This window comes from Talpa occidentalis, unplaced genomic scaffold, assembly GCF_014898055.3.
Source record: "Talpa occidentalis isolate TD23 unplaced genomic scaffold, MPIMG_talOcc4v2.1 talOcc4.16, whole genome shotgun sequence".
NCBI classification, from domain to species: Eukaryota; Metazoa; Chordata; class Mammalia; order Eulipotyphla; family Talpidae; genus Talpa; species Talpa occidentalis.
Window position 1 is genome coordinate 39774017 of NW_023601653.1, and position 16774 is coordinate 39790790.

The window sequence follows — 16774 nt, forward strand, 5'->3', positions numbered from 1 at the left end:
AGACAAACAGGGACACAAATGCCATTTTATTGAAACCTTGACATAGAAGAGTGGTCAGAGTGGACGTTGGCTTTCCTTACTCCCTGTGGTATCACTGACCAGTTGGCCTCGACTTTTCTTGCTGGGACAATTCCAGACCAGGGCACAATAATATTGTGCATTCAGCTTCCAACACTGCAGGGGACTGTCTCACTCACGCAAAACTTAAAAATTGAATCTTACACCTAGCTTATCTATTATTGCCTAGATTTATTTTTGGGGGCTGATGGAAGAATGTGAAGAGAAATAACCACCATTCTTCAGAAATAACCACTTTTCTAATTCCGAATCTTACTACTGAGTTATGTGAGTCCTGTTGGTTATGTCCAATATGCTTGCTCTTACAGAAAAGGAGTTATTCAATGGTGAAACCAATTTTACTGCTCCATTACTGAAAGGCCTGTAAAGGGACTACAGGACCCATGGGAGGAAACTCTGATTTGCATAAAAGACCCTTAACCATGAACATCAACCTACCTGGCAAGGCTCTACCCCTGCCTCCCTAACCATACCCTTGCAGCACAGCCCCCCATTCACCTACATTACACTCCTCCCTGGGTGTCTCCGTGGGGTTTGCACATGGTGTTCCTTAGCTCCAGGGTCTTCCCATTCACCCAGTTCCAATGTCACCTCTTTTGAGGATCTCTCCTTAAAAGTTCATTCTCCTCTTCTTCAGTCATGCAAGGTGCACAAGGCTCTGCCATGCCGGCTCTGCTGCTCAGGCCACGGTGGCAGGAGGATGAGGACGGTGTGGGGTTACGTCTAGCAAGTGGGGTTACTTCCCATCTCCATGCACACCCCCTTACCATTGTCCCTGCAGATGAGTAACTTCATTTTGGAGTGAGAAGTGTAAGAAATACCTTCTTTTTTCAATATTTTTAGTCACGTTTTTGCTACTTTACACTCTAAATTAGCAGCTCTGATGGCAGCAGATCATGGGAAAGTACCTTCAGGTATTGTTAAAACTGATCCTCAGCCATATAAATGGGTCACCCCCCAGTTCAACAGTCACTAAGGGAGCCTATATTTACAATATCATAAAAATAACCACTTGCAAGCTTTGTACTTTAAACTCTATTTTCAAAAGATTTCATATTTCTAAAAAGTTATACGATCTAAAAAAGTATTATTCATAGCAATATATTATATGATCACATGGCAAACAGCAATTCACAAAATTAACTGTTATAGATTTTAAAATTCAGGTCCATATCTAAGTTAACCAGAAGAATTTAGAAAGAGACTGTATAAAGTATGAAAATATGATTCTCAGACTATAGTTCATGCCCTGGAATTCTATCTCTTCAAATCTAGCTTTATAAGAACTAGTAAGAGAAAACATTTCTAAATTGTTATGTTGTGTTCTACCTTCTTTCTTTTCCTATCTCCCTCCTATAAGACTGTTTCAAAAAAGTTAAATGTCTTAAATGAAGAGAAAAAAAAAGAGCAAAAAAAAAAAGAGAGAGAGAAAAGTACACCCTTAGTACATAGTAAAACATCTTAGGTATCTTCATCTTGCTACAACCTCCATGCAAACTATTTCCCCACGTTTTTTGGTCTCTCACCCCAAAACTTCTCCCATCTCTTTTTTCCCTTCCACCAGAGCTCCGAACTTATCCTCTGAAACCACTGGCTGAGCCCCCCTGTAGGCTCTGGTTCTCTCACTACCCACCCTCTGGCCTCAGCTCCTTATACCTGGCCAGCTTGGCCACTCCGACTTCCAAGCCGATGAGCTCGCTGCTCAGATCCCGCTCAACGAGAGACCAGAAACTAGTAAACAGAATGTTGACTCTTTGACAGAGAACTGAGGGGCAGAAGGGGAGAACATGGTAAGTCTATCATTTACTAACTTCTCTTATATTCCTGCTCCTCTACATTTCCTGACAGAGAAGGTCCACGAATATTAAGAAGGTCTTCATCCACTCAGTGGTATTCACCAAGCACTCAGTATCCACCAATTATCTTCCAGGCCCCACAGGGGGCCAGGAACCACCCACAACAGCAGCGTTTCTGGAAGGTGGCGCACACTACAAGCCTGAGAGAGCATGGAGACGGCAGCTGGGCGAGGCGCGAGGGGCGCCGGTGGCTGAGAGGGTGGGGCACACAGATATGTGGGACACCAGCATCCTAAGCAAAGGCCTAACAGAAGTACAGCTGATGTAGTCAAAAAACCAGGACCACACAGGTGAGACTCTGCGGGGTGTATCTGGATGCTGGCGGGGTCACTGCTGGATGGGGCAGATGCTGGGCTTGCATCAAGAAAGAGGCCTGTCCCCCATGGAGATGGGAGCAACCCGCAGAGATGGGAGCCCCCTGTGGAGATGCGCAATCTTCACCAAAGGTCTGTGAACAGAGATGATGCTTCTACTTGTAAAGGCACAGGCGGCTGCTCAGTGGAGAAGAGACTTTGGGGTCCAAGGACAGAGAGGAAGCTACTGGACTAACCGAGGAAAAGTGGAGGGAGGCCTGAAGAGGGGTGCAGGTGCAGATGGGGCAAGGCAGGGGCCATCTAGACACACTGGATGTGTGTGCGTGGAGGGAGCCCCTAGGAAGAGCCAGTCTAGGGGGCTCCATAATGAGAGGTGGGGCCATGATGACAGGAGCGCTTGTATAGTTCTATTTTTTTTGAACTTTTTTAAGATTTATTTTATATATATACAATAGCTGGGGTTTAGGCCAGAGGCGTGGGAGGGTGAAAGGATTCACTAGAGACAGAGTGGGGAGCAGAACAGGCAGACGGACCAAAAACACTGCTGAGGGGAGCAGCGGGCAAGAGAGGAGATGTCTGCTGCACCATGTGGGAATCTCCCTGGCTAGCCAGGAATCGAACCCATGCTGCAGAGGCTACAGAGAGCTTCACAGCACTGTGCTCAACCCGCTGCACCACCGGGGAGGCCTGATAATTCTGTTTAAGCTAAAAAGAGAGTCTTGTTTGCATTCATTTTCTAAGAGGGGTAAGAGTGGTTTCCCAGGCCACAGCCTCCAGGACTAATTCCACTTTTCTTCTGGGAGGAGGCTTTCTCCGGCTCCAGGATGGGGCTCACTGAACAGAGAAGCTGAGGTAGGGGGTGTGATCTCACCTGGCCCAGAGGGGGGATAGGTCAAGGCACACAGCTGCATGGGGGCAGTGAAGGCCTTTGAAAATGTATCTCAGACCAATAAAACCTAGCTTCCTATTTATGAAAAAAGGCTCTGAGAGAAAAATGAGGATGAGGGTGGGTCAGAGAGGGGCAGGGCACTCAGGAAATGGCTGAGTATCTGGGGCTGACTGCGTGAGGGTCTCACAGAGTAGGCTGCATAGGAATCTTGGTCCTGGGTGGCAAGTGATGCCTCAGGCTGCGAATGCGCATCCATGGGAGGACCAGGCTGTCTTCCCACCCGCTGGAGGACACACCAAGTCATTCACATTCATCACGCTCTACTCTTACTTTGCAGATTTCGTGTGCATTTGCCTTTAAGCCTAAGCTTTAAAAAGGAAAGTTTTCTTCAAGTCATTATAAAAAAAAAAACTCATAAACCATATACACATTATATGTGTGTCTTAAAAATTATTCTTAGGCAACTTTCTAGCAATAAAATAGCCCATCAGTGTGGGGAGGAAGTCCCCTCCCCCACTTCATCAATGGAGAAAGAAAATACTTCCTTTAGCCACCTTGAAAAAAAAAAAAATCCTATTTGAGCCTCATGGTAAACCCTAGAGAGAACACTCATACCTTGAACTTTATAGAGAGGAGTTCAGGTTTCTGTCTGGGTGATGGAGGAAGAGACCTGTGTGGAGCGGCTACTCAGGCTCCAGCAGCTACTGGAACCTGGAATGGGATCAGCCAGACTGTGTGGCCAGAGGTTGGCTCCTCCCAGCCGCCCCCCTCAGACCAATCTCGCCCTGGGCTTCCACACACAAAGCAAGCCCCACCTAAAAAGCCAAGAGAAGTAAAGTGAGAGCCACAGGGAGAGACTACCCCTGAAAGCAAAAATGCCCTGGCTGAGCCACACAGAATGCATACACCGTGGCTTAAAAAATATTTTTAGCAGAAATTTCCTGTGTCATGATTAAATTTCTCCCATGCAGTAAAACTTCATTCCTATTTGAATCAATTTCTCATTGCTCTCTAGAATACTGGAGGAAAACGATGTAGCTTAATATTGGCAACAATTATGAAAACAAATCCATGCCCACCTCAGCAATGCATCTTCTATGGAAAAACAAGCAACTCCTGCCCCAGAGCTTCTCTGGGGGCAGTGGGACTTAGTTGTGTGTTTGCACAGCTCCATGCTCCCCACAGCAGCACCAGAAAAAGCACTCGAGGAGAACATGTCCCAGCTTTGCTCACACCAGGAATGGAAGAGAAAGGCAAACTTTTGCTTTCTTTCTCTGCATTCCTTCCTCCCCTCAATGACTGATTTTTCAAACTTTTCTAATGTGAGTAAGAAATGAGTCAGAGAAACGGAACTATTAAATTTATATTTTGCAAACCCAGGAAAAATTACGGAAGAGCAAAAAGTCACAAATATAGTTCATGTTTTAAGGTTAAAAAAAGTGAACCTTATTCTCAACTTTAAAAGAAGACTGAACTCTGCTTCTTTTATGTCTCTCAGCATGCTGTATTTATAAACTGACCCATACGCACTAAAAAAAGACACCACAAAGATATATTAGAAAATGAAACCACTTACCTTGATCAGTGGACATGATTGCACAGATACTGAGAATTAACCTACTCTGGGTGATAAGAAAAGACGGGGCTGTAGTCATGAAAAGTTCATGTGATAAGCTGGAGCTCACAGACCAGCCGGGCTCTGAGGGGGAACCGCTTCCTTCTGGGCATTCTCCGCACCGGCAGTCAAAGCAAACCTCCTCCAAGACACCACACCTCCCAGCCAGGGCCCTGCTGGGTTCTGCTAAAAACCAAGAAGTAGCAGGTGGGGAGACTTCTATGTATTCCAGCAAAATAAATAAGAGTGGGGGTGCACGGAAGCTTCTTATGCACTAGAAGTACATGCAGGAATAGGAGGGTTTATAAATTAATTCCACAACTATTAGTAATGTTCTAAAAAAGCAACGTGAAAACAGTCTTTTCCAGTTTAACTGGGTTAAACTGCCTTGAACCAAAGAGGTGACAGAGTCAGAAATCAGAGTGCAGATGGGGCCTCCCTGGTGGCTCAAGGGGTTAAGCACCTTACTATGAAGCAATCCACAGCCTCTGCAGCACGAGTTCAATCCCCGGTCAGCCAGGGAGCAACCCTCATGGCACAGCAGACCTCTCCTGACTCACATGCTGCTCCCCTCAGCAGTGTACTTTGGTCAATCTGCCTGTTCTGTTCCCCACTCTGTCTCTAGTGAATCCTTTCACCCCCGCCATCTCTGGCCTGTACCCCAGCTTTTGTATGCATAAATAAATCTTAAAAAAAAATCAGACTGCAGATGTTACAGCGTCGTTTTGAACGTCTCACATGCTATGTCGAGGGTTGAGAACTCCATTTCAGCACAGCTCCTGGATGCTGGTGAATAAATAGTGTAGAGTCAAAAAAACCCTGTCAATTTCTGAGGGAAACCAAGTTTGTGTCATTTCAGAATACTAAATTAACTGATAAAATATTTATTATTCGTTTTTATATATTTTATTAGTTTCTATCATCTAATCAGTAGCAATATTTCTCATAGCCCTGAAAAATTAGAAAATGCAACTAAAGGATTTACACAACCACTCACAGCAGGGGGCTACAGATGTCTCCTCCAGGCGGAAAGCCCACTCTCCAGCCCCTCTGCAGCCTGCTCTGGCATTCTGCATGCAGAGTTGGCTGGGGCCCTTTCCAGAGTTGAAGTCACCTGTCGGGGCGCTTGGGGTGGAGACGAGGCTATTTGTGGCCTGGACGTTCACTTGGCATGGCCCCTGTCTAGGACCTGCTCTAGGTCAGAGCAGGTGAGAAGCAGTGGTGGTGGGGGAGGATTGTTGGTTTAAGTCCTCCCAGGGGCTTGCACCTGCTCCTCAGGGAGGGGCGGTCACCACCTTGTGAGCCTCAAGACTGGCTTGCATATTGGGAGTGGACAGGTTGTAGTAATGATCTAGAAGAATGACACAACTGTAATAAGCATGATACTAAAAGAAGACCATTTAGAACACAGAGCATTCAAAGAGGGAAGAGACCTAAACGGTCTTCTTTTCTTTGCAAACTCCACCAGGAGGCTTAAATTTCACCATGGCAGGAAAACTTTGTGTTGTTAACATGAAAACCTGAGGCCACCCCATTGACCCCAGGGTGATTTTGGAGCTGGGGCAGCCATGTCTGAATTAGCATCTCAGGTTTGCTTTGCAAACATAAAACTTTGGACATTTACCTGGTGGGAGGTGCTGCACTAAGCATTCTGCAGGCAGCATTTCATTACGCCCTCACTGTAAGGTAACAGTAATTTCCCTTTTATTTACAGGAGAGCCTCTCTATAAGGATATTAATTTATCACCATTTTCCAGAGGCAGATACTAGGTTTCAGAAGTCAACAGACTTGGTCACTCATGCTAGTAAAATGATAACCTTTAACAAATTGAATGCATTTTGCATAATAAATTAAGATTTAATAGAATCCACTTTTGGGCCTCCCCTGGTGGCACAGCGGTTGACCGCTGGGTTGCGAGGCTTCCCGCAGCCTCTGCAGCGCCAGTTCGATTCCCGGCCCAGTGAGGGTCCCACAAAAAAAAAAAGAATCCACTTTTGAACATAGAGGTCATTCCAAAAAAGAAAACATGGTTTACAACTAGAGTGTGATCATTAATATAAAATATGACTATCATCGGCGATTCTCACCATACACAAATGGACACCCTGCAACTGTATTCAACACCTACCACAAACATAAAACTAAATTCTAAGCTCCCCAGGGCTGACCATGGCAGTCTCTTAGATGTTTAAGCATGTACTTCCGTGTACACAGCAATCATACTCCCAGGGACTTACCCAAAGGAAATGAACACCTGCATTCACACAAAAACCCACACATGCCTGTTTACCAAGCCTCAACTCATGATCCCCTGATACTGGAAACACCCAATGGTCTTTCCTTAGGGAATGGATAAGCAAAGTGATAAGTCCACACAAGGTGTTACACTCAGCAATAATCAGGAACGAACCTAGGACACTGTAGAAGGCAGCTGACTTAAAATGCTATGTATACAAGTCCATAAGACACTCTGGGAAGGGCAAAGTATAGAGGTAGAAAACAGACCCAAGGTGGCAGGGCTAGTAGGGTGAGGAGGGATGGGTGGATGATGAAGGGACATGACAGAATGTTCTAAGGGGTGGGGCTGGTCTGTATCTCCCTGTGATGGTGGTGACTTCATACCCTTATTAGACATCAGAACTGTACCCTACAAAGGGTGAACTATGTACAGAAAATGTCCCTTAATTTTAAAATATTAAGGAGAAAATGAAAGTAGTTTATTCTCTAAAAACAAACAAACTAATGGCTATGAAATGGATGGTGTCTTGGATATTGTGAACTCAAAATGGCTTCTGGGTTGTTGGTTACCTTTCTCAACATCAGTAATAAAAATAATTGTTGTGATCATAAAACTTTTTTTCATTCAAAAGTGCCCTAATAAGCTGGCCATATAAAATCTATGTGCAAACATTAAAGTTTATGGCAGTAGAATTAAGAGAACCTTTCAAAGAAATATTTAGATAATTTCATTGTTAGCAAGATTTCTCATTGGTATTAGCTCTGAAAACTAGCTAAAATCCATGTTAAGTAACTCCCTCTAGTCACTAATTCCAGTGCCCTGAAGACAGGCTCTTCTCAGAGAAGTCCATTCTGTCCAATTCCTATTGAACAAGGTACTCACAAAGTTTGTCAAGCAGTTGCCTGGAGTTTCATGACCAGTAGGCTTTTTTTCATTATAATAAACAGTTTATTTTTATTAAAGGTTACCTATGTTATTTTCAATAATTTATCTTTTCTAATGGCAATGCTCTAAAACACAATCATACCATGAAACCTATGTTTTGTGAAGTAAAATGTAGTCACTTACAGGGCCTCCCCGGTGGTGCAGTGGTTGAGCGCTGGACTGCAAAGCGGCTTGCAGCCTCTGCAGCACCAGTTCGATCCCCGGTTGCCAGCAAGGGTCCCACATTGCATGCAGACCTCTCCTGCCGTGCCCACTGCTCCCCTCAGCAGTGTACTTCGGTCCTTCTGCCTGTTCTGCTCCCCGCTCTGGCTCTGGTGAATTCTCTCACCCTCCCGCACTTCTGACTGTACCCAGTGCCTGTATAAATAAATAAATAAATCTTTAAAAAAATGTATTAACTTACATTTTAAAAAAGGTGGGACAAAGTTGCCAGCTCCAGCACTTTTATTTAAAGCTGGCACATACACTGTCATATAATTGAAAAATTCCCTGTACTAATGGCAAAGTTGGCTTTAATGATTGTTTACTGATAAAGATATTTTGGCAATAAAATAATGGGACAGTTATACAAAGCCAAAGGTAGTTTTTAACTTTGTTCAGATGGAACAGAGTAGGAAAAAATAATTGCAGTATAACTTTTGCTCAACTAAGGAGTAAAATCCTCAAATTGATTCCTAGTGTTATTTAATTGGAAGGTAATAGAAATGGAACCACACCTGTAAGCCATGCCCAGGATCCACCACATGACAAACTCTCCACCAATCAGAACTGTGCCAACTGGAACCCTCATTTGCATGAAAAGGAACTAGCCCCACCCCTTTCATTATATAAGTAGCTCCCTGCAGAACTCCTGGGCAGCTGCTGTATCCAGGTGACCTCAGTCCCGAAGCCCCAATAACTGTTGCAATTCTGGAGCAAGGACATGTCTGCTGTAATGCTGTAATACTCAGTGGTATAAAGCAAGAGCCTTAACACAGCTGCTTGAAACTGGCGTGTTTTAACACTGCTCTGACACTGGCTGTAATCCCATTGCTTTAACGCAACCAAATCTGGTACCATGGAGGGTCAGCTCTCCCAGGTCAGGTGGGTTCTGGGAGCACTGCACACACCCACCACTAACTCCATGTGTTCACACACAGCCCAGCAGAGGCACAGTGCAAGATGGTGATCAGTCTTCTCTTTCAGCATTTCCTGCCATCACAGTTTACTTTTTTTTTTTAACCTAATTTGGCTTTTTTTACTAATCCCAGGGAATATCTAAATTCAAAACAGAAACAAAATTATTTGATAAATATGGTGTTTTTTTTAATTTTGACATTACAGATGGCCCCCTGACTTATAATGCCCATAGTGTGAAGGAGGCTGAGTCTGAAATAGCCACTCAGGCTTCTTGACTGCAGGATGGTGTGAAAACTACAGACATTCAATAAGGTGCCGTCACAGCTCCTGGCAGCACATTCCACTTACTGTATTTTCAACTTACATTGGAGTTTATAGGGATATAACCCCAAGGTAAGTCAAGGAATATCTGTATTTGATAAAGTCGCTTTACATTCCATCTGATCAGTGCGAAGTAACTCCCTGCGCCAGAAGATGTCGGTGTCTCCTGTAAATCATCACATTGGTGCCATCAAGTTCTATCATTCCCATTCGGTCACCACCTGGCTTCTACCTTTCTTATCCTAGCAAATCCCTTTCTTTGCTCTCATTCATTACAAACCATACAAAGCACTTAATGGCCCACTAGGCACAGAACAGGTGTGTCCATTTCTCGTCTCCACCTCATCCCTCTATCCCACTCCCGCCTGGCCTGCTGCCCCACACAGCCACTCTCTACAAGCTTTCTCTAGCAGTTCAGTATTCTTTCCTGCACCCCTGTCATCCGTCCCTTCCATGACAAAGTCCTCCTGTAGTGCTGGTGCTAAGCCTGCCGTGTATTATTGTCAGCAACCCTAATGGGCACAGAATTTCAGCAAGGAATGGTGGAAACAACTCTGGTGTTGGGTAGTGGTGAGGGCAGTATAACAACCTGAATCATTACTGCCTCCAAACTGTGCACTTAAAAATGGCTAAAATGGTATATTTTATGTTATACATATTCTGCCACAATAGAAAAGTTACTGCAACCAGAACATTGTCCACCATCGGTGGAAGCGGCCCGCCTCAGTTGGCCTCTCTGCTGAGTTTGACCTGTTCGTGCTTGTGGTTTCTCTGCACAGATTCTACTACCTGTTCTGTTCCAAGTATCCTCTGCCTTCATATCTACTCTGTGCAAAAGAACCACTCAGTGTTGTCAACTCCTCCACTAAGCAGAAGGTTCTAGAATGTCAATACCATGGCTTTTCAGCTTCATGCTGTCATTTCCATGTATCACACAACTACCTCCTAAATATGAACTTCATCTTGAAACGCAAGTGAGACTTCATTAGGCAGCAATGGAGAGAAATGAATTTATTTCAGGCTCCACAGGAGAAAATCTGCAGTGGGTTTGTACCCTACCGTGGCTCACAGCTCTGTCCCTGCTGACAGCCACTTACTGCTCTTGAATGAAACCTAAGTCCATGTATGGCCTGGAGGCTCTGCCACCTGCTTACCTTTCTGGCCTCATCTCAAGCCACTTCACTGTCAAAATGTGCTCCCAAGCCATGTTCCTTCAATCACCAATTTTGAGAAGGAAGTCAAGAGAAATGTTTTCTTTTCATAAATTTCCACAGGAACTAAACTATTATTTTTTCCAACTTTGAAATAGCTATGCAGTTTCCAGAAAGGGCTCCTCTGAGACTTTAAGAAAATAAAACTCAGGCTGTGCCCTTGCCAGGTCAGATAAAGGGCAAAGTACAGCCAGTTACTTGCTACTAACTGGGGAGAGAAGAGGGAGGCCTTTCATTTCTCTGCTTTTGATCGGCTGCTCATTCAGGTTTCTTTCAACAACAGCCTTCCTTTCCCCAGGACCCCAGCACACAGCTTGCTGGAGGCTCACAGCTGTTCAGGCCTTTTGTGTTGGCCCTGAACTCTTAAAGGACAAACTGAGAAAGCAGAAAGAAGAGCTACCCTAAATATAACCAACACCAGCCTATCTTTGTAAATCACCCACTCTACTTATTTCTTCCCTTTTGTCCCACAGAAAACAACACACTTGAAAACATGCAGTTTCCTTTTTGATGCAATCTCAGGAGTATAATACAGGAATAAAGAAAATTCCAAAGACAGAAAGACAGGAACATTAGTCAATGCAGCTTTCAGTAAGCTTTTAGATCACTTTTTCTAAATGACTGCCTTGGTGGTAGAGAAATAAGATCAAGGATAAAAAGGGAACTAATTAAAAAAAAAACAATTTCTATCACATGGGCCTTAGTTGATAAATAGTACTTAGTAAATTATTTCATGCTTGAAAATTTCAAATTATTATCCTAACAATGTACATATTATGAACTTTGGCAATAAGTTGTAAAGTTTTTGATATTACACTATGGATTATAAAATATCCATAGAGTCGTTAAGACATAACACTTTAGTTGGCACACAAATCACTAGTAGAACTAAAGACACATAATGTTGACAAGTCAGTAGCTCCTGCACAGGCAGTGGGCTGATCTATGCCCCCTGCGCAGGCAGAAATACTGAGCCTAGGAAGGAGCACAAGTAGGTGACACTCAAGCGCGCCTGCATTAGACTTACTGGTGGTAAACTGGAGGATACATTTTTTTTTTTTTTCAAATTTTAAGATTTAAACTGGGGGTTGGGCAAAATGGTTGAGAATGGTCAAAAGGTACAAACTTGCAGTTATAATCAGTCAAGGCCTGGGGATGCATGTGCAAGGTGACACTAGGTAACAGTGTATCATGCATTTGAAAGCAGCTAAGCACAGATCTTCCAAGTTCTGATCCCATTACATAAAAAATAAAAATAAAAAGCTTGTAACTTCTTGTGGCAATGGGTGTGAACTGGACTTACCGGGAAGAGCCACTGGGTATATGCACAGATGCCAAACCAGCCAGCAGTATGCCTGAAGCTACTCAATGCCCTGGGTCAACGGTAGCAATTAAAAAACTGTGCTTTATCAACACCATATGGGCCCAAGAAAACAAGTCGGATCCAGCAATTTGAGATCCCTTCCAAAATGGTTTCACCCATTTATCTACAAGTTGCTGCTGGATGCCCAGGGGGCCTCAAAACAGTGAACAGGACACCCTGCTTTTCAGAAAGTGCGGACCATCACTTTTCCTCTATGCTCACTCTCTGTCAGCCTCACCACTGTCTTCAGGTCCTATACTTACGGGGCTTACCGGAACAGGGTCTCTCTATGCAAAAGAGAAGCTCACTGTGGCTATGCCCACTGCATTGTGTCCCTCAAGCCCCATCTAGCAATTCTGCAAAGCTTTCCCTTGCAATTATTCCAGGAAATCTCTACCAGCCTTGGTATTTTGCAAGGTGTCATTCTTTTTATTTTTGAAATTTTGGTTTAACACTGACTAAAACTAGCTCACAGATTTTTAAACAAGGTTAAAAAGATCAGTCTTTGAGTTTTCAGGTGTGTGTGCTGAACACAAATGTTCTTTGAATAATTTTGTAGCAAAAATAAAAGATACTGTATCAATCATGATGATGAAATGACAAAACAATAGAAACATTTTCAACAGCAATTTCAAAAATACTCAGTCCAGAGAAGCACCTGTCCCCTGCTCCACCTGTCCCCTGCTCCAGACCGCAGTGACCTTCTCCCTCATTCAAATGTCATCGGTACCTCAAATGTATCTGCTAGGTAAGAACCTGCTAACAGAGCACCTACAGGCACTGGCTTCAGGTGATGGAGGAAGAGGCTCTGACTCTGCTGGGTCCCTAAGCACCACCCATCATCCATCAACTATGGCCCAGAACCGCCAAGCTCCATCAGCTTATCCCACAGAATCTCAGTCTATGCCGTCAGGGCAGTGAGGGGGAGGAGAGGGACAAGAAGGCTGACTGCTGCTCACTCCCCTTCTACCCTTGCATGCCTGACCCCCAGACTAAACGGAGGTCCAAGTATCCCCATAAGTGTTAAGAAAGCCATAGTAGTTTTTCACTTCTTAGGCAAAGCACTATGACCTTCATACCATCCTTTCCCCAGACAAGTGACATGCAGCATTTATGTCGTAGGTGGTTTTTCATAGGGATCATGTACATTTCACCTAACAACCCTCTGATCTTGAAGAAGCTCCTGAAATTAAGTCTATATAAAGCTGATAGAGTGCTACTGTACTCCTGCTAAAATTAAGCCCACAATTTAGATAGCAAATGATACATTTAATGCCAAACAAACACTAATTTGACAAAAATATCCCTAGGATAGTTTTAAGTTGAATTCTTCCAAGACTTGAATCATATTCCCTAGACCAGTGTAGACTCCATGGAGACTGCCTACCCTCTGCCTTTGTTCTGGGGTATCAGTTATGATCATGAAGAATGAAGCCTATTTCAAGAAATTAAGGATACTGTTACAGCCTCATTTGAAAAGTAACTGTCAATGGTATCGGCAAATGGTATCGGTAAATACTTGAAAAAGAATGTCATGCTTATAAAGACAAAGATGAAGTTCAATATCATTTTTTTAGCCATGGAGCAGAATAAATGCCTTTAAGGTACAAGAGCTAACCTGGAGGACTGTCATCTCAAACATCCCTATGACAGGTAACTTGAAACAGCCATGGAAGATGGAAACACAGTCCAAGTCAAAACCACAAACTGCACCTCCCAGCTCTGCTACTCTGCTCTGCTGCCCTAAACCAAGCCACTCACTCACAGACCAAGGAAACAAAGTAATGTCACTTCCAACAGGGAAAAGCAAGACCCAGCTAACATTTTAAAACAATGTGATTTTATAACTATATTCCCTTAACCCAGGAGAAGGTCAATTCAAAGTACAGAGAAGACACAACATTTGCCAATTTGAATAAGTTAATGAAGATGCTTTATTAAACTGCTAGGCACTTTTTGAGGGGCTAACTGAAAATACAGTGCACCTGAAATCACCCAGTTAAATTATGCTCCTCCCAGATCCACCAGTTTTACGCAGTAACATGTCTGATGTGTTACAGATATAGTTACCACTTCACACTGTGTATTAAGTTCCCCAGTCTTTCTCCATTTAAATAATGAATCAAGGTTTAGGATTGTCTAAGTCAGAGACATTTTACCAGGTAAGAATTTTTTTACTGTTATCATTTATACATAAGTCATCTAATCACAACCCTGAGATAGCAAATGAGATTTTTATTCTTATAATGTTTATTACATGAGCTTTATTCCAGTTTAAATGTAAGCGTTTGTGCTACAAACGCTTTGGTTCTGGGATATCAGTTATGCTCATGATCACTGTTTTGTAACTGGCACAGCTTGCAGTTGGTGGTGTGTGTGGTCGTAAGCCTGTGTGTTATAGCACGTCGTCACTATGAACCAGGGTGGTGTTTAAAAGACCGTGAGCACTCGGGGAAGCAGAGCGCTGTTGATAGTAAACCACAACATAAAAAGGGAAATTTGTTCCAGTTTGCTGCCCAATTCTATCAGATAACGTCAAAGGGGTCTTGTTTCCTCTGATTACTATTGCTATTTTTCTCAGAAGAACTTTAAGTGTTGGTGTTGACAACTTTAGTTATTACATCATATGCCAATTAGGGAGTATTTATTTATTAATTTTTCATTATTTATTTATTAAAGAACAGCTTAATTTTTACTATTAATAATAATAGTAATAAATGTTTTGCAATATCATAATAAATTTAATATATAATGATATATTGTAATAACTTACTATACATTATATCAATATATTTCAAATGATTATTAAACAATGAATATATTATTTTATTATGTTATTAATATATATTAATTATTCATTAAAACCAAGTTATTGATTAGACTTCTTCACTAAGATTTTCTTTTTTGTTGAAAGCTCATTTGACTGCACCTCTCAAAGTGGCATAATTTAACCAGTTTCCAGTTTGTCTTCTTCCTCTAACCATCACAGAAGAGACTCTGTGTACACAATCAGCAGAAAAATAATCCAAGGAAGAGCTGTATTATTGCTTTTTTAATAATAACTTTACATTTATGCAATTTTTTAAGAATTTAGAAAATCATCTCAATAGAAAGTGCTACATTAAGTTTCAAACCTGAGATGACTTGCTCTCTGAAGGAGCTAGACCTTTCCTAAGGAACATCAAAAGCGCAGTCTTAGTTTGACCTAACACACCCCACCCCCACACACAGATGGGCCCACAAGATTTCTATGTATTTCTGTGTAGTTACAAAGTATTTCAGTACCTGAGAGTTAAAAAAAGCAGGTTGAATTTATAGCATAGCTGTCAAGGTTTGCTATATACTACCAAAATTTAATAGAACCATAAAAACCTAAAAATTGTGGCTCCGTACCAGAGCAGAGGTAATGGGCAGACTGTCCAGGTGGCAATCTCTGTGTCACTGTGCCCATATCTGGGAGTGATGTATCTCCCACTAGGCCAGCCCACGTGGCTGCCTTCCTTGCCATATACGCAGCTTACTCCTAGCACTGTCTCAGCATGGAAGGTTGCAACCTGAAAAAGACCACTGTCACCTGTTCCCCACACTGCCTGGGCATCTGTCAAGATCCAGCTGAAGTTCTCCATCTCCTGCTTAATCCCACACATCCTGATGTCACCGACGTAAGAATTCATATCTCTTTCACAAAAAGTCTGTGACTGTGTACCTTCTCCTTAACATCAAGCAAGTTTCATCTTTTTTTTTTTTTTTTAGATTTATTTATTTATTTGTACAAGCACTGGGTACAGTCAGAAGCGCAGGAGGGTGAGAGAATTCACCAGAGCCAGAGTGGGGAACAGAACAGGTAGACTGATGGAATACACTGCTGAGGGGAGCAGCGGGCGCGGCAGGAGAGGTCTGCACGCCATGTGGGATCCTCGCCTGCAGCCGGGAATCTTACTAGGGCTGCAGAGGCTGCGGGTAGCTTCGCAGCCCAGTGCTCAACCGCTGCGCCACCAGGGGAGGCCCAAGTTTTATCTTTTTTTAAACAATAACTCCAAAATAAATCATTTTCCAGACAGAACAGCAGGGTTAAAAAAGACAGTAGTGATCATCCAGTTCAATAGGCATGATTCTCCCTATAGATTTTCTTAGAAAAGTACTCATCTAATTTCTGTTTGAATACCACCAGTGACAGGAAAATAGTTTGTGAATATAGCAGTCCACTTTAAAACTGTCTGCCAGGAAATCCAACCTTAATTTTTGTCATACAAACACATGCAGCCTGTATTGGTTCCTACTGACCTTTACTTAGGAAGACCTTGACTTAGAATAAATCCATCTTCCTCGCCAGATAATTTGCTTTTTTGGAATATTTTTATATTAGTTTATTCTTGACATTCATTAATTACTGTAAGGCCAGTGTTAATCATTTAAAATAATCAGAAAAATTATAAAAAGAAAACAAGGGTGATTCTAAAAACTAGTGATTTTATTATATAAAATGTGACAGCACAGCATATGCAACATGTACATGCATTTACATTTCACTGTCTTTTGCACTATGTAAAAAAGCTTTATTTTCACAACACCAATCTCATGAATAGCTCATGATTTATTTAACCATTTCCCCATTGCTAGATGTGAGGATAGCTTCCTATTTCTCCTCATCCCCACTGGAACACACAATGTGATGGGAAAAGTCTTTGTCTGGATCCCTCAGGAAAACTTGCTAGTGGTGGATTTCTAAAATTGGGACTGTGACATCAGAGGTCATGAACATTCCCTGCTCCACTATCCACAAGGGCCATGATGTGGAAACAACCTAAATGTGCTCTAAAGTG

At 42.7% G+C, this 16774-nt stretch overlaps 1 protein-coding gene across 3 annotated transcripts in view; it reads right to left on the reverse strand.

Annotated features, from left to right (window-relative positions):
* FGD4 (FYVE, RhoGEF and PH domain containing 4) overlaps positions 1-16774 on the reverse strand; it is a 156638-nt gene that overhangs the window by 70627 nt on the left and 69237 nt on the right. Inside the window, exon 1 of one of the 3 annotated variants that reach the window (XM_054696265.1) lies at positions 5491-5527. The exons of 1 other annotated variant lie outside the window; for it this stretch is intronic. In XM_054696265.1, the coding sequence (XP_054552240.1) occupies positions 5491-5518 (28 nt within the window). In that variant the 5' untranslated portion in view covers positions 5519-5527. Of the gene's footprint in view, positions 1-4713; positions 4871-5490; positions 5528-16774 lie in introns of those variants that run through there. One more of the 3 variants, XM_037514055.2, reaches the window with a different exon arrangement.